At 38.9% G+C, this 19,522-nt stretch overlaps 1 protein-coding gene across 2 annotated transcripts in view; it reads left to right on the top strand.

Moving 5' to 3' along the window:
* Positions 1–19,522, top strand: part of LAMA4 (laminin subunit alpha 4) — a 146,129-nt gene that overhangs the window by 82,164 nt on the left and 44,443 nt on the right. For both annotated transcript variants that reach the window (XM_006931958.4, XM_003986472.5), the window contains exons 13-17: positions 3,679–3,795; positions 9,211–9,359; positions 13,745–13,886; positions 14,639–14,735; positions 19,266–19,382. In XM_006931958.4, coding sequence (XP_006932020.4) covers positions 3,679–3,795; positions 9,211–9,359; positions 13,745–13,886; positions 14,639–14,735; positions 19,266–19,382 — 622 coding nt within the window. The remainder of the gene's footprint in view (positions 1–3,678; positions 3,796–9,210; positions 9,360–13,744; positions 13,887–14,638; positions 14,736–19,265; positions 19,383–19,522) is intronic.

The raw sequence follows: 19,522 nt of genomic DNA, 5'->3' as shown, positions 1-19,522 counted from the left end.
AGCAAATTCATTAATTCAGTTGTGTTTATTTTTATTGTCTTCGAAACCAACTTAACTGAGGCTCTCCGCCCTGATTTTCAGTCATCACCATCTCTCAGTAAGTCACTGAACATTTTCCTAAATAAAAGTGAATTTCCCTTGGGGCATCTCTGGCTGGCTCAGTCAGAAGAGCATGTGACTCTTGATCTTGGGGTCATGAGTTCGAGCCCCACATTGGGTGTAGAGATTACTTAATAAATAAAAACTGAAAAAAACAAGTTAATTACACTTGTCACCACCATTTTCTAATAGGAGGAATCCCTGAGTCAATATCTTTTAGAACAATAATGGTCAAGATAGCAACCAAAATAGCCTCTCCCTTTCTCCCTTCCATTCTTTCTCCCTTCCCACCCACCCTCCCCACCCATACTGATCAGCCACCTCCATTACAGTCCTGGGGACTTGCTCTTGTTAAAACCCTTCATTTTCTCCTCCTGACCCATAGCACTGCCTTTGATGCTTCAGCTTGTAAACCACTGAGTGATCATAAAATGAGTTTGGAGGGTTGTAACCAGCTCTTTTTAAAAAGTTGAAGTATAGTTGAATAACAACTATAACAAATAACAAAAAACAACAAGCATTTTTTTAAAAGACCAAAAAAAAAGGAGAATGGATGGAAGAATAGAATAGAATAGAATAGAATAGAATAGAATAGAATGGAATAGAATGGAATGGAAAGAACAGAATAGAAAATATCAAAGCACCTCATGTATAGGAAAGTCTGGTTTCATCACATTTCTGCTTTAGTGTTGCAACAAAACATTCATTTTTTACTGTGGGTTATGGTTAAGAACATTTGAGACACTGTCCTATAGGACAGTCTATGGTCCTTCACATGCCATGAGGAACCATCTCTGATCGACCCTTGCCAGCCTCCTTGGCCTTGCCTTTTGTTGTGTCCCTGCCTGACGTGTTCAGTGCAGGCAACATCACACTCCCAGTAATCCCATCTGCCTGGAATGGATTTCTTTTTCCTTTCTCTTTTGCCTGGATAGTCCCAGGCACCTCCTCCAGGAGGCCTACTCCCTATCCCCAAGTTAACAGGTGCTTTCTTCAGCAATCCCATGACAAACCTTGTGACATTCCCGTTTCTGTACTGCGATCAGCTGTTAACGGATCTGTCTTCCCTACTATACTTAAGTATTGCAATTTCACATTTCACTGTCAGACCTACAGCACATCTTAGAAAAGAATCACACCAAATTTCTGATCTTTTTACAAAACCAAAAATAACCACACACTTTAACCGTTTTGATATGTGCAAACAGTAGCCACACAACTAGGAATAATAAAAATCTTCATCAGATGAATGTAAGATTCTATATTTTGAAAAGCACAATTAACTTAACCAAAGCTCTGCACCCCCCCCCCAGAACTCTTCCTATCATTTTTTAAGAATCAGGATTTTTTTTATTCTTTGCATATGTGAAATGGATATTGAGCATGGCTAATAGTGCTAATTGTGTATCATTTTCATAATTATTAGTTTTCAAAACTCTCTTTTGTTCAAATTGACCTTCTTTCTGTGGGAGCATCTTTGTTTCAAAGCTAAGTTTATTCATTTCTGTCTGAGGCTGTATATGATGAGTACAGTATATGATAAGTGATAAACCCCTTAACTTGAAACATCATTTTCCAACTACTGCAAATGAACCTACCACTCAGTGCTGTTACCACAAGGCTTTAAAGTTTGGCTCTGACTTCGGGGTGTTACCTGCATTCCCTTAAGGGGACCAGATACAAGATCTTCCGACAGGTGTCAGGTCTCAGAAGGAAAACCTCTCTGAACGAGCTAAATAATACCAACCTTTTCCACCTCCTTTCCTTACCTACCTTAATACCCTTATTTTATTTTTTTTCTTTTTCTTTTTTTTGCATTAATCAAATTTTTAAATTTAATTATCAAATTGGCTTCCATACAACACCCAGTGCTCATCCCAACAAATGCCCTCCTCAATGCCCATCACACATTTCCCCTCTCCCCCAAGCCCCTCCCCATCCACCTTCAGTTTGTTCTCTGTGTTTATTTTTTTTTTTTAACATTTATTTATTTTTGGGACAGAGAGAGACAGAGCATGAACGGGGGAGGGGCAGAGAGAGAGGGAGACACAGAATCGGAAACAGGCTCCAGGCTCTGAGCCATCAGCCCAGAGCCCGACGCGGGGCTCGAACCCACGGACCGCGAGATCGTGACCTGGCTGAAGTCAGACGCTTAACCGACTGCATCACCCAGGCACCCCTGTTCTCTGTGTTTAAAAATCTCTTGTGGCTTGCCTCCCTCCCTCTCTGTTTGTATTTTCCCCCTCCCTTCCCCCATGGTCTTCTGTTAAGTCTCTCAAGATCCACATATGAGTGAAAACATATGTTATCTGTCCTTCTCTGACTGACTTATTTCACTCAGCATATTTCATTTCCAGTTCCATCCACGTTGCTGCAAATGGCATGATTTCATTGCCAAGTAGATAATACTCTTATGTTAAGATACTGCTTTTGTATAGAGCTGTGTGACTCCCGCTGCTTGTGGAGACAAGAGTAATTAACCCCAGATAGTCACACTGTATTAAGGGGAAATTGATTTTGGAAGGTTCTTGCATTAAGATGTTAAAATGGGGTTCTTTTCTGTCCTTGGACCTATATCTTCCCCTGTTGCAACGTGTTTGGAGAAGATGCTTCCATCTTCCTTCCCTAAATTAGAAAAGACTGCAGGGGAACACGAAAGACACTGAGATGAATTTAGGAAGTGTGTCCTTCTATATCTGGGCTTCTGTAATTATTCCCATGATATCTTGGATCATACCATAAGTCATATATTTCAACCTCCATTCAAATTACCACTTCTAAAGTAACTTTGACTCATTTTTTGCTCAGATTGTAAAATGAGTCTTTTACTTTTCCCTCTTAAAGTATCATTCTGTGTTGCTTTCAAACTCCAGACTCATTTGAGGCTATCTAATATTTCTTCAAAATCACAACATGCCTGTTTCTAGAACCCAACAGCGAAGGTAGAAATGAAAACATTCATCAAAAAATAGATTAACACTTGGGCCATTTTCCCTCCTCAAAAAGTCTGAGCATCTAACATTACGAGCTCAGAGTGCCAGGAAGCAAGATCACAGTGTCATGCTTTCATAGTAGGGCCATTTAAAAAAATCTTTTTAAGGACTTTAAGATTGTTTTGTATATGCTTTATCACTATCCAAATGAGCTATCCGTACCTGGCCCAAAGTCAGCACATGAAATGCCTTTCTGAATTAATTCATTTTCCACTTAGTGCGAGTATAGAGCTTCTGTGCACTTCCACATCCAGTGTCCCACTTTCTACATTTGTGGAGAAAAAGTCAAAGGCTCTCTCTGAAGTGGTCACTCCCCTTGAGATGATGGTGTTTGGAGCAATAATCATACCTAAGTGCTTCAGAGCTCCCAAAGTGCTTACATTTGTTACCTCCACATTATAAATGAAAAAACGGAGCATGACATGAGTAGAATTCCCCAAAGTTATACAGCAATTAAGTCTTGGGGCCGTGAGAGGAACCTAGATTTGTCTGAGCACAAGGACAGGAGGTGACATTGACCATTCTGCCTGATGCTTTCTCTACAGTGACCTTCTCTTCTGCTGTATCTTACGCTTCCTTCCCACAGAAACAACACGAGAGAGTGAGGGAACAGATGGAAGGGGTGAATGCTTCTCTGAAGACGTCTTTGGATTCTCTGACAACACCCCGTCTGACCCTTTCAGAACTTGATGATATAATAAAGGTAGGGATGCATGTGGCCTGTAGGTTTGTATTTATAACAGATCGGAACAGCGGCTCATTGTCACAGAACAACAGTGGAATGCAATTCAAATCTGTCAAGTTAACTTGGAGTTACAGAAGTAGGATCAGGAGACTGAAGTTTTCAGTTTTCCTCATTGCATGGCGGCACTACCCACATATGACTGTTTAAATTTAAACGACTAAAAATGAAAGAAATTAAAATGGAATTCCTCCATTGAATTAGCCTTATTTCAAGTGCTCAATAGTGCCACGCGTGGCTCCTAGCTACTGAAAGGAGATCATTTTAAAGTCATCTGATCACCATGTCATTCTTCTTCGACTGTATCAGCGCCAAGCTCCCTGTCTTCCTCTCCATCCCTACTCCCATCACTATCCTTGGTGACACCAAAATCGAGATGGATGAGCCCACCAGCTCTCAGACCTCCGGCCCCCATAACTTCTCCCGCCCAACAAGCCTTTCCTCCAGCCCACCCTGCTTATCCCTCCTATAGCCTAATGCTACATCACAATACCTACCTCGTTCACCTCAATTCATCTCATCACATAGACGTTTTATTATCTCACATCATCACAAGAAGGGTGAGTACAGTACAATGAGACATTTTTAGAGAGAGACCACATTCTCACAATTTTTATTAGAATATATTGTTATAATTGTTCTATTTGATTATTACTCATTATTATTACACTCTTACTGAGCCTAACTGATAAACTAAACTTTATCATAGACTTATACACATAGGAAAAACATAGTATATACAGGGTTTGGTACCATTCACAGATTTAGGTACCCACTGAGGATCTGGGAATATATTCTCTGTAGAGAAGGGGGGACTACTGTATAATCATTATTTGCAAACAGCCTTAACTTCTTTATCCACCTCTTCCCTTACTGTACGCACATGAGAATTCTCTCCCCATAGCCCAGTAAACCCAAGTATCCCCAGCATCATGGCCATACCAGAGAAGCCAACATAGTGAAAACTTCACCTTCCCTTCTATCAGTCTGGCTGGTGAATTTGCTTCATGCTTCACTGAAAAACAGGAACAAAGAGAAGAGAATTTCCCTCATCTTTCTCCCCAGTTCTACCAGCCCACCTGCATTTCTATGCACACATCTACCTTCCTTCTAACTATAATTAGTGAAGCATCCCTTCTCCTGTTGAAGTCTCATCTCCTCACCTGTGCTCTGAATCCCATCCTTCCCCACCTCAAGAACGGGGCCGCGGGTTTCCCCCTGAAAGTATGCCCTCTGTCTTCTCTTTGGTCCCATTCTTACTCTCTACTGAACCATTGCTGCCAACATGGAAACATGTGTAAGTATCTCCTATCCTTTAAAAGAAGAAAGCCCTTGCCTGCATGCCTCTAATCTCTGTCCCATTCATTACTCTACTCTGCTCAACTTCACAGCAAAACACCTCGAGAGTCATTTATAGCTGGCATATCCACCTTCCAGCCATCTGCTGCCTTCGGTACACAACCCACTCCAAATGGGATTTCACGCCCCTCCACCGAGACTGTTCTTGTCCACGTCATCAGTGAACTCAACATAACCAAAACCACGGTTACTTCTCCCTCCTCAGCATTCTTAGCCTCCTTGCTGACTAACCTTTTCTCCTTATTTAAACACTCAGAGTTTTCATCCTGGCTCCTCCAGTACCCTCCCCCCTCACCTGGTCCTCCTCCCACCTCATTGGAGACTTTTTTCTAGCCTCCTCTGCTAGCTTCACCTCTGCACATCTTCTGTGTAGTACCTATTTTAGGCTCTGCAGGCCACGTATAACCACACTCCCTTTTTTTCTGTGTGGTTTTTTTTTTTATTTTTTGTTTGTTTTTATTTTTTACAACTCTTCAAAAATTTAGATAATGTCCTTAGCTAGGAGCTGTGTAGAAAGAAGCCTCGAGCTGTATGTGGCCCTGAGCTGTTGGTCCATCCCTGCTCTTGATAATGAATGGCTCCATTCTCAGTCCTGGGCCCTCTTTGGTACTTATCCTTTCTCCCTAGCTGATTGCATTGAATCCCGTGGCTTTAAAGAACAATTATATGCATGACCCCACAATTTATACCTCCAGCTTTCACACTTCCACTGAGTTCCAGACTCATATCCAAATGCTTACTTAAAGTTTTCCAGTAAGAACTCAGGGATTTTATCTACCACTTAGATGTGTAATAGTCATATCAAACTTAACACATTCTGAATAAAACTTGCTTCTTCCCCACCTCAGTAACCGGCACAACCCCATTTGCTCAAATCAAAACTCTAGAGTCATTGTTGATTTCTCCTCTCTCCTCCTTCCCGTTTCGATAAGACCCATTGACCCTATCTCCAAAAGGAGTCCTGGTTTCTGACCACTCCCTTCGCTGCTTCTACTCTGCAGTCCAGGCTACCTCCTCTCCAGCATGAACTGCCAAAGGAGCCTCCTACCTGTTCATTTACCTCCACTCTTGCCCCTCAAGACTCAGTCTCCATCCAGTAGCAGAACAATCCCTTAAAAATATTATTTCTCCCACACAAAAACCTCCAGTGAAACTTAGAGTAAGAAACAAGGTCATTTTACCATGGTTCCTAAGTGACCTGACTCTGACCCATCACTCTACCTCAATCCACTTCCCCACTCACTACCTTCCAGTCCACTCCTCTCTGTCACCCTCCAACTCTGCTCTATTTTTCAAACACACCGCACTTTTCCTCACCTCAGGACCTTTGCACCTGCTGTCTCCAGATCTTTAAATGACTAGCATCCTTGTGACATTCAATGCAAATGGTGTTTTTACCTTCAATCACTCTCCAACTCATCCCACTCATACTATTTTATTCAAAACACTTTTTACTCTCTGAAATTAACTTGTTCAATTATTTGACCATTTATCTATAATCTATATATTCCCACTAGGTTGTAAATTCCCTGAAAGCAGAGACTATATTCATAGTTATGCATTCTATCTCTTAAAAGAGTGCCTGGCACACAGTGGGCATATGCTGAATATTTATTTAATGAATTAATAAGTAAAGGTGGAAGGTCCATGGTATTCTTTCTGCTTATACAACTAAATATAATTTTCTTCAAAGTTGTTCCCCAGATGATCTACCAAATAGCTAGAGACTTAATACTGTCTCCACAGAAATAAACCCTTTGTGCTAAGAACTATGCTACATTCTGAGAATACAAAAATAAACTAGACACAAATCTTGCCTTCCACAATTATGTAGTCTGGTGGGTGGAATAATCATGCAAAATTATTATAGTAGTGTGATACATGAACAGTAGAAATATATAACAACACTGAACTCATCCTGGAGAAATTAAGGGTAGCTTCATAAAGGAAGTGATATTTCAGCTGAAACTCGAAGGATTCATAGAACTTTTCCAGGTGGGTCAGACGAAAAAGAAAGCAAAGTTATCCTGGATAGAGAAAATATTATGTGCAAAGGTAGAGCGGCCAGAAAAAAATCAGGGAGCATTAAAGCATCGGTTACTCAAGGTTTGACCATGGTACATAATGGGGTGGGGACGGGTGAGAAATGATGAGATTGTAAAGAGGAGGGATCAGTTGATGAAGCCACCTGAGTAATCAGATGTGTTCCTGCAGAGCAATTGGCTGATTTTGAGAGGGAAAATAACATGAGCAGATTTGCTTAATAGAAAGATGGCCATTCCTGTAGGATGGTGCAGAGTGGGTTAGAAGACTTGAAAGACTAGGCTGGCAGAGCTAAGTTAGATTATTCATAGAGGAAAAGTCTGAGTCAAGCGTGAGCAACACCAGCTTTTGAAGTCTCCTTCCTGGACAGTGAAAAAGGAGACCCAAGAGAGAACAGTGTCACAGAAGCTAAGGAAAGAGAGAGTTTGGGGGGAACGACAGTGACTAACACCGTCACAAACCAGAAATAAATCCAGTACATAAAGCAGGAAAGTGTCGAATGGATCTGGCAATAGGGTGTCTGACACTGGGGACCTTGGCAAGAACCATTTCTGTGGAATGCACTCCATCAACAAAGAAAAGAAGCTGGAGGGGAAGCTAGAGTCAAGGAATAGGTTTTGTTTGTTTGTTTTTAATGGGAGAGGTTAACCGGGCATGTTTATCCATGAGAGGAGCCACTAGTTAGGGAGCAAGAAGAGGAGAAAACAGGGCAGCATGCCTCATACAGAAAAGGAACACTTTTCCTCTTAAAATATGAGAAAGATGTACATAAGAATGTAGCTATAATAGGGTTTTCTTTGAGGGGAAGGGACTGAAGGATGGTGGCAAAGAGTTGTTTGTGATTCTTCTTTGTTGGTATCGGAGTCTCCGAGGAGAATAGTACCCTCTATCAGCTCCCAAGTTCTAAACGAGTTGAAAAATAAATAAAATTGTAAATACGAGACCCAAGAACATCACCTTCGTTTCTGATGCAGCTAAGATGAGGACATGGCTTTAGGTCTCTTAGCCAAGTGGGGTGGCTAATACTCAATCCCAGAATTAGGCAGAGCTGCCCGCTCAGACAGGCAACATTGCAGGAAGGTTCACGTGGGGGCTCTGCCCAGAACAACTTTCATTATGGACAAACACAGGAAAACTCAGGCTTGCTACCAAGAGGCAGAGCGTAGAGTTGAACAGAGACTACACAGTTATCCCCCCCAAAATTTACCAATCAAATAAACCAGTCCCTTTCTTAGGAGCAGAATTAGGAAAGGGGTGGAGAGGTCTGAGGTTTCAGTGACTGAGCTCCCTTCATAGGGAGGAAACATCAGGAGTACAGAAAAAAAAAAAAAAATTCCCTGCTACAGTCAATTGATGTCTTCTAAATAAAAAAGAAAATAAAGTAATCTGCTTAGAATCAGTTGGAGATGGAAAAAGGAAAAGTTCATGGCGTAAGAATGGTGACAATGTCGAGAATCACTATTTGAGTGACTGGGAAAAATGAATGATGCTCATTAGATTTAGTAACATAGATATCATCAGTTTAATTTCTGTTTTTTTGGAGCAGTGAAGTAAAAACCAGACTGGAGTGGGTTAAAGAGTGAGTTAAAAAGTGATAAAATAGAGACAGCTAACATAAACACTCTTTTGACGATATTTTACTATACGGTGAATAGAAAAGTAAGGTAATAACATTGGGGAGATGTATGGGTAATGGAGGGTTTTTTTGGTTTATCTTCATTTTGTTTTGTTTTCAGGTGGGAGAAGGCAGAGCATGTCTGAAAGTGGGGGAAGCAATCCATAGAGAAAGAGTTAAAGATGCAAGAAAAAAAGATAAAAGTCTACTTGAAGTATTTTAGACGCGTATAGACCCAGCCTGAAATTTACTAAACCTCATGATAAGGAGGAATAGAGATTATCTTTTGGTGCTCCAAGGGAAAAAGATTTTAAGTCCTTCTATGTTCAACAATTCACTTTTTCAAACATTTTCTTTAGAATGCATCAGGGATTTATGCGGAAATAGACGGAGCCAAAAATGAACTACAAGGAAAGCTCTCCAACCTAAGTAACCTTAGTCATGATTTAGTCCAAGAAGCCGTCGACCATGCCCAGAACCTTCAACAAGAGGCTGATGAATTGAGCAGGTAATATCCTGGTTTTAGAAATGCAAATAACTACATAGGGTGAATAACTCATTTTTATTCAATTCCACATGTCAGAATTACTGGGATACAGATTAGCAAATTGGGCTTGGGGTTGTGTTTGTTTGTTCATTTGAAGGTTTGTTAGTTGGTCGGTCTAAGAGCCAGCCAATCATTGTTTATTGCAATTGCTTTAGGGAGAGTTTTTTATTAAAAAAAAAAATCTGTCGGATTAGAGGCCTGTGTTGTGAGGGGTGGTTCTGCTCCACAGTTATTAATAGGGGAACTAAGGCATTTTTATTAGGGACATAACTGCTGCACAAAATATTATCAAGTCCCTTCACAAGGTCCCAATTAGATCCCTCTACAAGGTCTAATTCTGCCACCATCACATACTTATTTCACAGACAGCATTAGCTTTCACACCCAAGGGTCTTAAGTAAAGCTGGTTAGAAGTTGGCAATACAGCTGACTTCTGATATATACTCTGGACATTCTACAGTGCCCAGCAGGAACTGTTTGATTTCAACACCTGATTAAGAGAAAATCAATTGCCAATTTTCCTCACAGCATCTAGAAGAGAGTCCCATACCCTTTGGGCACTCAATTAGTGTTAATTGAAATGTACTGAAAGTCTGGAATTGAATTCATGACCTTGAAATGATAGGTAAATAATGAGATAATTATAGAGAAAGACTACAAATCTGGCAATTAGAAATAAGGATCAGTAAAGGTCATGGATAAAATAAGAACCAATTTAACTCTTGTTCAAAACTTAAACTACCTTTTTATTCCTGATTGTCAAAATTTTCAAATATCCCTCCAAATCTTCTGAGAATTGAAGGAAAGAGAGGAGAGAGAGAGAGAGAGAGAGAGAGAGAAATAGATGTTATGTAAATTCTTCATGTACAAAATGGCATTGTATCCACCTTAGCATCATGCTTCCAGTAAATGTGATTTTGATCAAGCCAATAAAATGGAGCTTGGATACAATATTATTTGGATAATGTGCTGTATTGGAATAACATTGTTTTTGAGATTCCCTCCTATGGCTGTCTTCATTTTTCTTTTTTCTTTTTTTTTAATTTTTAATGTTTATTTATTTTTGAGAGAGAGAGCACAAGCAGGGAAGGGGCAGAGAGAGAGGGAGACACAGAATACAAAGCAGGCTCCAGGCTCTGAGCTGTCAGCACAGAGCCCAATGCAGGGCTTGAACTCACAAACTGTGAGATCATGTCCTGAGCCGAAGTCGGACACTTAACGACTGAGCCACCCAGGCGCTCCTGTCTTCATTTTTCTTTTACCCTTTATTTCAATGACTATGTCCTATCAATAGGGTTCCAACACATACTTTCACTAAATGCCACCCTGAAACAGTGTTCTAGGATGATTCTAAGTAAGTTACCCATGCTTTACATGAAAACCTGATCAGAAATGTCAATCACCCTGAAATCACTTTTGCATTTAAGATATTTCAGACTGAATATATTCAGTGAAACACCCAAATTTCTAGATGTCCTCCCCTCAAAATGTGAATATTCTTCATCATCTATCTGGTGACCCAACAATTTGCTTCTTGTGCCTCAAACAGAAATAAACATAATTCATCAAGAAATTTCCATTTCAAAAGCACATTTTTATTTTGTGTATTGATGCAGTACCTGTTTTGTGCCTAGTAATGAAAACAGAGTATTAAAGACTTTGTTTCTTTTTGTTTTAAGTTTATTTATTTATTTTGAAAGAGAGACAGAGAGAGCAAGCGGGGGAGGGGCAGAGAGAGAGAGAGGGAGAGAGAGAATCCCAAGCTGTGCTGACAGCACAGAGCCCAATGCAGGGCTTGAGCCCATGAATCATAAGATCATGACCTGAGCAGAAATCAAGAGTCAGACACTTGGGGCGCCTGCGTGGCTCAGTTGGTTAAGCGTTCAACTTCGGCTCAGGTCATGATCTCACAGTTTGTGAGTTCAAATCCCGCATCAGGCTCTGTGCTGACAGCTCAGATCCTGGAGCCTGCTTCAGATTCTGTGTCTATCCATCTCTCGGCCCCTCCCCTGCTCATGCTCTGTGTCTCTCTGTCTCTCAATAACAAATAAACGTTAAAAAAAATTTAAAAAAAAAGTCAGACACTTAACCGACTGAGCCACCCACGCACCTCTAAAGGCTTTGTTTCAAGCTCTTTCTTATATCTTAATATTCTAGCCAGCACAATTTAAAAATATTAATGAATACTTGTAACATTTTATTCTTTCTATCCCTTTTTTTTAAAACTTGCTGATTTTACTCTCTGTGCCATTTCTAAGAACAAGGGCTTATGGGTAGGAAAAAGTGCCAAGTATTTGGATTAGAACTACCTCCGCAGAGCAGAGTTGCATTATGACTTTCATGGGCCCTAGGTACTTTTGCCTCTGTGGGCCCCTTCCTCCATAAAAATATTTAAAATTATATGTCATGATAACATTGTTATAAAAACTAATGTAATCATTTTAGTATCCTCATTGTTCTTCTGATTTAAAAAAAAATAAAATGAACATATCTTTGTGGGGCTCTATTATGCCTAATGGATAAGTCAGCCCTCCTGGAGAGGAACGAGTGATGACGACCTTGGACAAAAGAGAGGAAAGTAGCCAAAGCAATGCAGAAAAAGTCACTCTGAGCCCAAAACAGCACACAGCTTAATAGGTCAGGACAGTTGGAAGTGGTGAGCCAGTGTGGGATCTGCAATGTCACATACTGGGTCACGAGAATCTTCCGGAAGTTACTGATGAATAAAATGATACTAGCCATGAACTAAGCCATGAACTGAGAAAATGTGGCACTGGTGGATTTAAAACTGAATAAAATTGAGGGGCGCCTGGGTGGCTCAAATCAGTTAAGCATCCAACCCTTCATTTCAGTTCAAGCCAGGATCTCAGTTTCATGAGTTCAAGCCCCACATCAGGCTCTGCACTGTCAGCACAGAGCTTGCTTGGGATTCTCTCTCTCCTCTCTCTGCCCCTCCTCCACTCGTGCTTTCTCTCTCTGTCAAATAAATAAAATCAAAAACTTAAAGTTCTTTTTAAAAAAAATTTTTTTTCCAACGTTTATTTATTTTGGGGACAGAGAGAGACAGAGCATGAATGGGGGAGGGGCAGAGAGAGAGGGAGACACAGAATCGGAAACAGGCTCCAGGCTCCGAGCCATCAGCCCAGAGCCTGACGCGGAGCTCGAACTCACGGACCGCGAGATCGTGACCTGGCTGAAGTCGGACGCTTAACCGACTGCGCCACCCAGGCGCCCCTAAAAATAAATAAATAAATAAAACGGAATAAAATAGAGACAAAGGATTCAGGATGAGCTGCAGAAGTAAAGCGGTGCTTATATTATGGAGGAAAAAGTGTCAATAAAGTGAATTATTCTATGAATATATTCAGAATTTGAAATTCCAGTTCAAGAAACAGTTCCGGCATAATAATAAACCCTGATGTTTGTCGGATGACAGGCATGGTACCAAGCATTTCACATGTTTTGTCCCTGTTGTACCGCACATCAATCCTCTGCGACATGAAGCGTTATCAGCCACAATGTGAGAGCGCCCTCTGCATGATGGGTACCCAAGAAATATTCGATGAACCTTAAGGAGTCCAGAAAGGGGTAAAGGCAGAAAACATGGTGTATGGGGCGAGGGAGGAAAGGGGCATGAGAAGGGCTTTGCACTTCAGAGAAGCAGCTGGGCCGTAGGGGTGAGACAAGTCATAACAACCTGTATCCTGGTTCCTTCTATAAAAAGGGAATAACAACGTCTACTTCATGGGTGTGATAAGAATCAAAGACGTACTATATAGAACAAGTCCAGCCCAGTATCTGCACATAGATGCGCAGTATGTGTCATTCCCCTTCTTAAAGGGAAAATATGATGTGTTATAAAGTGAACAAAAGGTTGAGTAAATAGAGTGCCACTAAGACCTAACACCACGCTGTGGCTATGCACCCTCTCTGAGAGCCTTGGTTTCTTCTATGGGTAGAAAGTAACAATGCTGATTTGGGTAAGTAGGTGAGGGAGGACTGTGGGTTCATTCCTTTGCCTGACTGCCACAATATAAACAAGCCGTTGCTTGAAGAGGCGCAGAGGGCTGATTTAAATCATCATTTTTTTCCTGTGGCCCCTGCCAGGCAAACAGCTTCCATGAAGCCAAAATGGGGTAAAGTCTTAGGGGCACCAAAGGCAGAGGAAAGCAAAGAAGATGTGCTCCTAGGAAAGGCAGCTGGGGAAAACCTTTCCAAGCCAAGTGACTTTAAATAACAGGAAGGAGGTCCCTGTGGTCCCGGAAGTATTCCAATCAAGCCATAACAATAGTCCCATTTCCCAAAAAAGTAAGAAAGAGAAAAAGGACAAGTTTCTTCTTTTACAGGAATTTGCACAGTTCAGATATGAACGGGCTGGTACAGAAGGCTTTGGACGCTTCAAATGTCTATGAAAATATTGCCAATTATGTTAGCGAAGCCAATGACACAGCAGAATTGGCTTTGAACATCACTGACCGAATTTATGATGTGAGTGTTCCCTTATTTTTTTAAGATTTTGTTTTGAAGTAATCTCTACACCCAACGTGGGGCTAGAACTCACAACTCCAAGACAGAGTCTCACGCTCCACCAACAGAGCCAGCCAGGTACACACACACACACACACACACACACACACACACACACCGAGTATTCCCTTATTTTAAAGTTCATTTACATGCTGCCGTTTCCCAGCTTATGAGTTTTCTGTTTTCTAATGTCATCTCTTGAGCTTCCAGTGTAATACAGATGGCAGAAAGGGCAAGAAAACTAAGAAAACAGCATTTTATTTGTGTTATGAAGGTTTCAGTAGTTCAAGATGTGCCATACTCCTGTCAGCAAATGCCAGTGTCTTTTTGACAGCATTTTTAAACCACAGTCCCTGAATAAACCATATTTAAGATCACCCCATGCTGATAGAGAAGTTGCTTTATGCACACATTCACATTTTTTCAACTCAAAAACTATTGAGTGGCTTCTATTTGACAAGTGCTTCAGAGGGGACTTGACCAGGCACTGTTCTGGATTCACTGAATTTTCCTTGAAAAATGTTTACCGTGAAAACGTCATGCACTTTATCTTTTCCTGTTCACATTTGACTTTGATTTGGAGCTACGGAAATGAAGTTGTACGAGTCTTGCTTGGTGTTTAGCAGAGAAACGGTGTCATTTAAATCTTCAATCCATGAGAAGTGGGTTTCTTCTGCTGTCATTCTTATTCTTTCCATACAATTCCTTTGTAGGCTGTGAGTGGGATTGATACTCAAATTATTTACCATAAGGACGAGAGCGAGAACCTCCTCAATCAAGCCCGAGAACTACAAGCAAAGACAGACCCTAGTAAATATGTTTTCTACCTTCCTTCTGATTTATAGCTGCTTCTCTCCTTTCATACAGTGCTTCTGCATGTGGATAAAGATTTCAAAATCCTAGGATTAAAAAACAAATGATCTTTTTTTTACATTATTTTCACCATTTTATTTTTATTTTTTTAATTAATTTATTTCTTGTTTAATTTACATCCAAGTTAGCATATAATGTGACAGTGATTTCAGGAGTAGATTCCTTAATGCCCCTTACCCATTTAGCCCATTCCCCCTCCAGCAACCTTCTGTTCTCTATATTTAAGTTTCTAAAAACAAATCATCTTTCAACTGAATAGCACATTAGTAGTTCCTGCTGAAATTCGAGGTACGAAAGAAGCAAAGATGGGATATTTTAAAATAAATTGTGGTTTAAAAAAAAAAAACCTTCCATGTAGTGAAACATGTTGTAGATACTCTTGCTAATAAAGTAGGCTAATTAATAGAAATTTACCATAAATACCAATTTTCATGGAGATGATGCCATTAAATACACTTAACACTAAAACTATATTGGACATAAGTCAGTCTTCCTTGGACAATTCAGAAGACCCTTTAAATTTTTACATGAATTAATGAATAAGCATTGGGAGAGTTAGGAAGATAGGACACCACACGGCCATCTGGTTATTGGCTCTTTCCTGTATTTGTGTTCTACAAGTTTACGATATTTGGGACAAGCCTAATGGCCATATGGGAAGAAGCATTTCCAAAGGCTAGTGTTTGCGTGTGTGAAAGCAAGCCCATCCAAAATGGGAGAGGGAAGAAAAAATAAAAGTGAAATCATTTTTGTCAATTCTGAATCTTGGGAGCTACTCTTAAAAACGATTGCAGTGATTAAGAATTTCACTAAACATTAATCATCTCTGAGCCAATGACCTCATACCTAAGATTGGTGGCTCACTGACTAATGAGGATGGAAATCCATTATCCAGCTAACTTCTAACCACCACCTGAAAAAAAGACCAAGTTTGCAACAAAAAACGTCACATAATTTTATCAAAGCAATCAATCTCAATTCTAGCCGTATGTTTTCTTTTTTTTTTTTTTTACAAAGAGCACTACCTAGAGAAAAAAATGCATTTGTTTTCTTATATGCTAAATATTTAAACAGCTATGATAAAGCAACTATTGTTTTATGCTTGCTGGGTAAAGAAAGGCAATAAAAATGTTCTAATTAATTATATAAGTCTGATCTTGAACTTACTTTTTAGAAAAGAATTAGAATATTACCTGCAAAAATTGAGAATATTAAAAGTAAAATATATTTTTTACTGAAGTAGGATTAACATGCAGTGTCATATTAGTTTCGTGTGTACAATACAATGATTCAACAACTCTGTACATTGCTCTGTGCTCATCACATTAAGTGTGCTCTTAAAAAGGAAAATATTTTTAGGCAAATGTTGCCATGTCTATATATTCCTTTGTTTCTTGTGATGTGAAGACCAGAATATGTGGATCTTCATGACAGTGACTTAAATATTTTATACTCCTTGATAATTTGCAGTTTTCTTAATCTTGTCATTATTGAGTTACTGAACCTCATGAAAACAATTTTTCTTTGCTGGTAATGGTATCTCTTCAAAGTTCTATATTTTAAGTACAGAGAAAATCTCTCCGTATAGGTCTCTGAATATTTCGCAGTTCTGGTCACGTATTTCATGATCTCGTTTGCTTAAATTTCTTCACATATTTATTTGCAAAAGGGACACCAATGGGGAGTTAGGACTGCGTGGACCAGAACTTTGCCTCCCTTCAGATAACACACATTTGTGATATAAATTCAGATTTTCAGATTAAACTATTCATCTACTGAGTTTCATTACAATTTCAAATTACTGTTAATTCATTTCCAAATGACTTTCAACAATTAGTAATCTTCATATCCCAGACTTCCTTTTCTTCATTATCTCTATGAAATAGTTAGCAACCTATAATAAACTCAGGAAGCTGCTATTTAAAGGGGAATTCTACTGAATTCATTTGTAAAATGAAAAATGTTTATGTAAAACAATAAGTTTCAACTAGGACAGACTTTTTGTGAAACATTTTTTTCTTATCAACTTCCAGCCCAAAGTAGAATTTTTTTCACCTATTTTTATCAAGGGCTCCAAATATAGAATTGAATATATTATTTCTTGGTGTATCAGCCAGTGTTTTTTGCAGCTATAAGACCCAAAAGGAAGAGCTGAAAAGATTGTTTGTATTAAAAATATTTAAAGAACAAAACTAAAAGAGGGAGAGGGGATATAATTCAAGTACAAAGTATGTTTAAGTCCCTCCTTAAATTCTGGAAAATTTTTGGCATTACCCAGAGGAAATGAGAAAGACGTGCTTGTACTTTGTTTACATTGTACTTGGTGACAGAATCAATTCAGCATCACTCATTGTATACCCAGTATACACAAAGGGGGAAGATAACCAAATAACAAAGCAGCACACAAAGACCGTATAATAGAAAGAGAAAGTACACCATGGGAGACAGTATATTTACAAGCCTATAGGAGAGAAAAAGAGTATAATAGGAGGTGAAGAAATTATTTCTCTGTCTGTCAAAAAGCATAAAGTTCCTGATGCTTTGGAAATAAAGCATGAACCAAGAATTCTTGGGAAAGTTCATCCTTCAGTTCAGACAACAAGATACTACATCATGACTTGCTTGGATTTGCTCCAAAATAACCCATTATGATTCTATGCTATAAGCGCACTTTCAAGAATAGTTTTGTAAGAAAAAGACTAAGAAAATCTGATAGGCCTATATGTAAATAATATGTATACATTTAATCAGTCATTAAACCCTTCACATAAAAAAATCCCTTCACAAAGAAATCTCAAGGCTCAGATGGCTTTCCCCGTGAATTCTTCCAAACATTTAAGTAACACCACTTGTGTATAAATCCTTCCAGGAAACAGAAAAAGAGGAAATATTCTCTAACTTGTTGTATTAAGCCAACAAAACTAAGATACAAAACCTGATAAGAACATTATAAAAAAGGAAAATTATAAGCCAGATTCTCTCACAGAGATGTGAAAATTCTAATCGAAATATTAGCAGATCAAATCTAACACACATAGAAGTGATAATACACGATCAAGTTAAGTTTATTCCAAGATTTCAGGGATAGTTTAACATTTAAAACGTCAATAGTAATTCACCACATTTTAGGAATATGGGAGAAAATTCATATGATCGTGTCACCACATGCAGGAAGATCATTTACCAAAACTCAATACCCATGTTTTTAAAAAACTTGTAGCAAACTAAGAATACAAGGAAACCTCTGTAATCTAAGAAATAATAAAGTAATGGTCATCAAGCATATTAATACTGAAGTATTTAAAGTTTGCCCACTAAGACTGGAAACAGGACAAAGATACCCCCCACATTACCAATTCAGTGTGTAAAAAATCTGGCTTAATTCTATGTACAACAAAATTAGAAATTAACTTTATAAAATACCACCATTTAGAATATCATAAAACACCTAGGAATAAAGCTGATGAAATATAAGATCTCTAATCTTATTAAAGATGATCTGAATAAATGGAGATCAAAATGAGAATTTAGATCTAAATAAAAATAAATAAAAACTGTATTTATTAACTAGAAGACTTAAATTTGTAAAAATGACAATTCTGCCAAATTTATCTGTAGAGTCAATATAATACCATCTGAAGTACCAGAACTGTATGCATATATAGAGGATGACTCTAGAATTTCTATGGAAATGAGGGTGGGAGGAGCTAAGAAGCCAGCACAATCCTTGAAGAATAAAACAAAGCTGGAAGACTTAAACTACCAGATATTAAGACTTCTAACTCTACAGAAATTAAGACAGAGATACAAAAGATGTAGAAAATTACAATACTGTATCATTTCTTTTGAATAAAGCTTAAGAACAGACACAACTAACAGAGATAGTATTCAGAATAGTGGTCATTCTTGGGTAATCACAGAGATCCCAGGAAACTAGGAGGACCAATAATGTTCTACTTTCTTGACTTGATACTGCTTATATGCTGTGCTCAGTGTGTGAACATTCATCAAGCTGTGCATTTATAATGTGCCCCCTTTTCTAGATGTATGTTGTACATCAATTAAAATTTTATTAAAACCATAAAAAAGAATTCTTCTTATATAACAGTCATCACCATAAATAGAGGTAGATCTTTTCTTTTCAGCTCTTTATCAACCATGCTGCTAGGAGTTATTAGTCACAGCAGTGCTATATTTTTCAGAGAAGTTAGCCATTATCTCTAGACCTTTCACGAGTCACTTTATGGCATCCTAAATCATTCCCAAGCAGTGTTACTACTTTTCTATAATCCTGTACCTCGTAACTGAGATGCCACTTTCCAGAACTGGTGTTCTATGTTCATATCATATGGAGAATTTTACAGATGATTCTGTGATGTAGATCAGAGTTTTCCTTGTTGAAATGGAGATTTTTTCCCCCTAGCATCTTGGCTTTACTGGTACCTTTTTTTGGCTTCTTCTCCATAGGTAATGATGAGGCAGTAGCTGATACCAACAGGCGTGTGGGTGGAGCTCTAGCAAGGAAGAGTGCTCTTAAAAACAGATTGAATGATGCCATTAAGCGACTGCAAGCCACAGAGAGAGGTAAGGATCACAGACAAGAACTTAAGCTTCATCTGTTTATTCACTGGGATTAAAATAAAGCTTTGAAGAAGGAATACGTGATTCCTTATCAGTCCTTTTATAAATAAATATTGTTTTCTGATGACAGAAGAAACTATGTT

This window comes from Felis catus, chromosome B2, assembly GCF_018350175.1.
Source record: "Felis catus isolate Fca126 chromosome B2, F.catus_Fca126_mat1.0, whole genome shotgun sequence".
NCBI lineage: Eukaryota > Metazoa > Chordata > Mammalia > Carnivora > Felidae > Felis > Felis catus.
The sequence above is the reverse complement of the archived record's forward strand: the minus strand, read 5'-3'. Positions and strand labels throughout refer to the sequence as shown.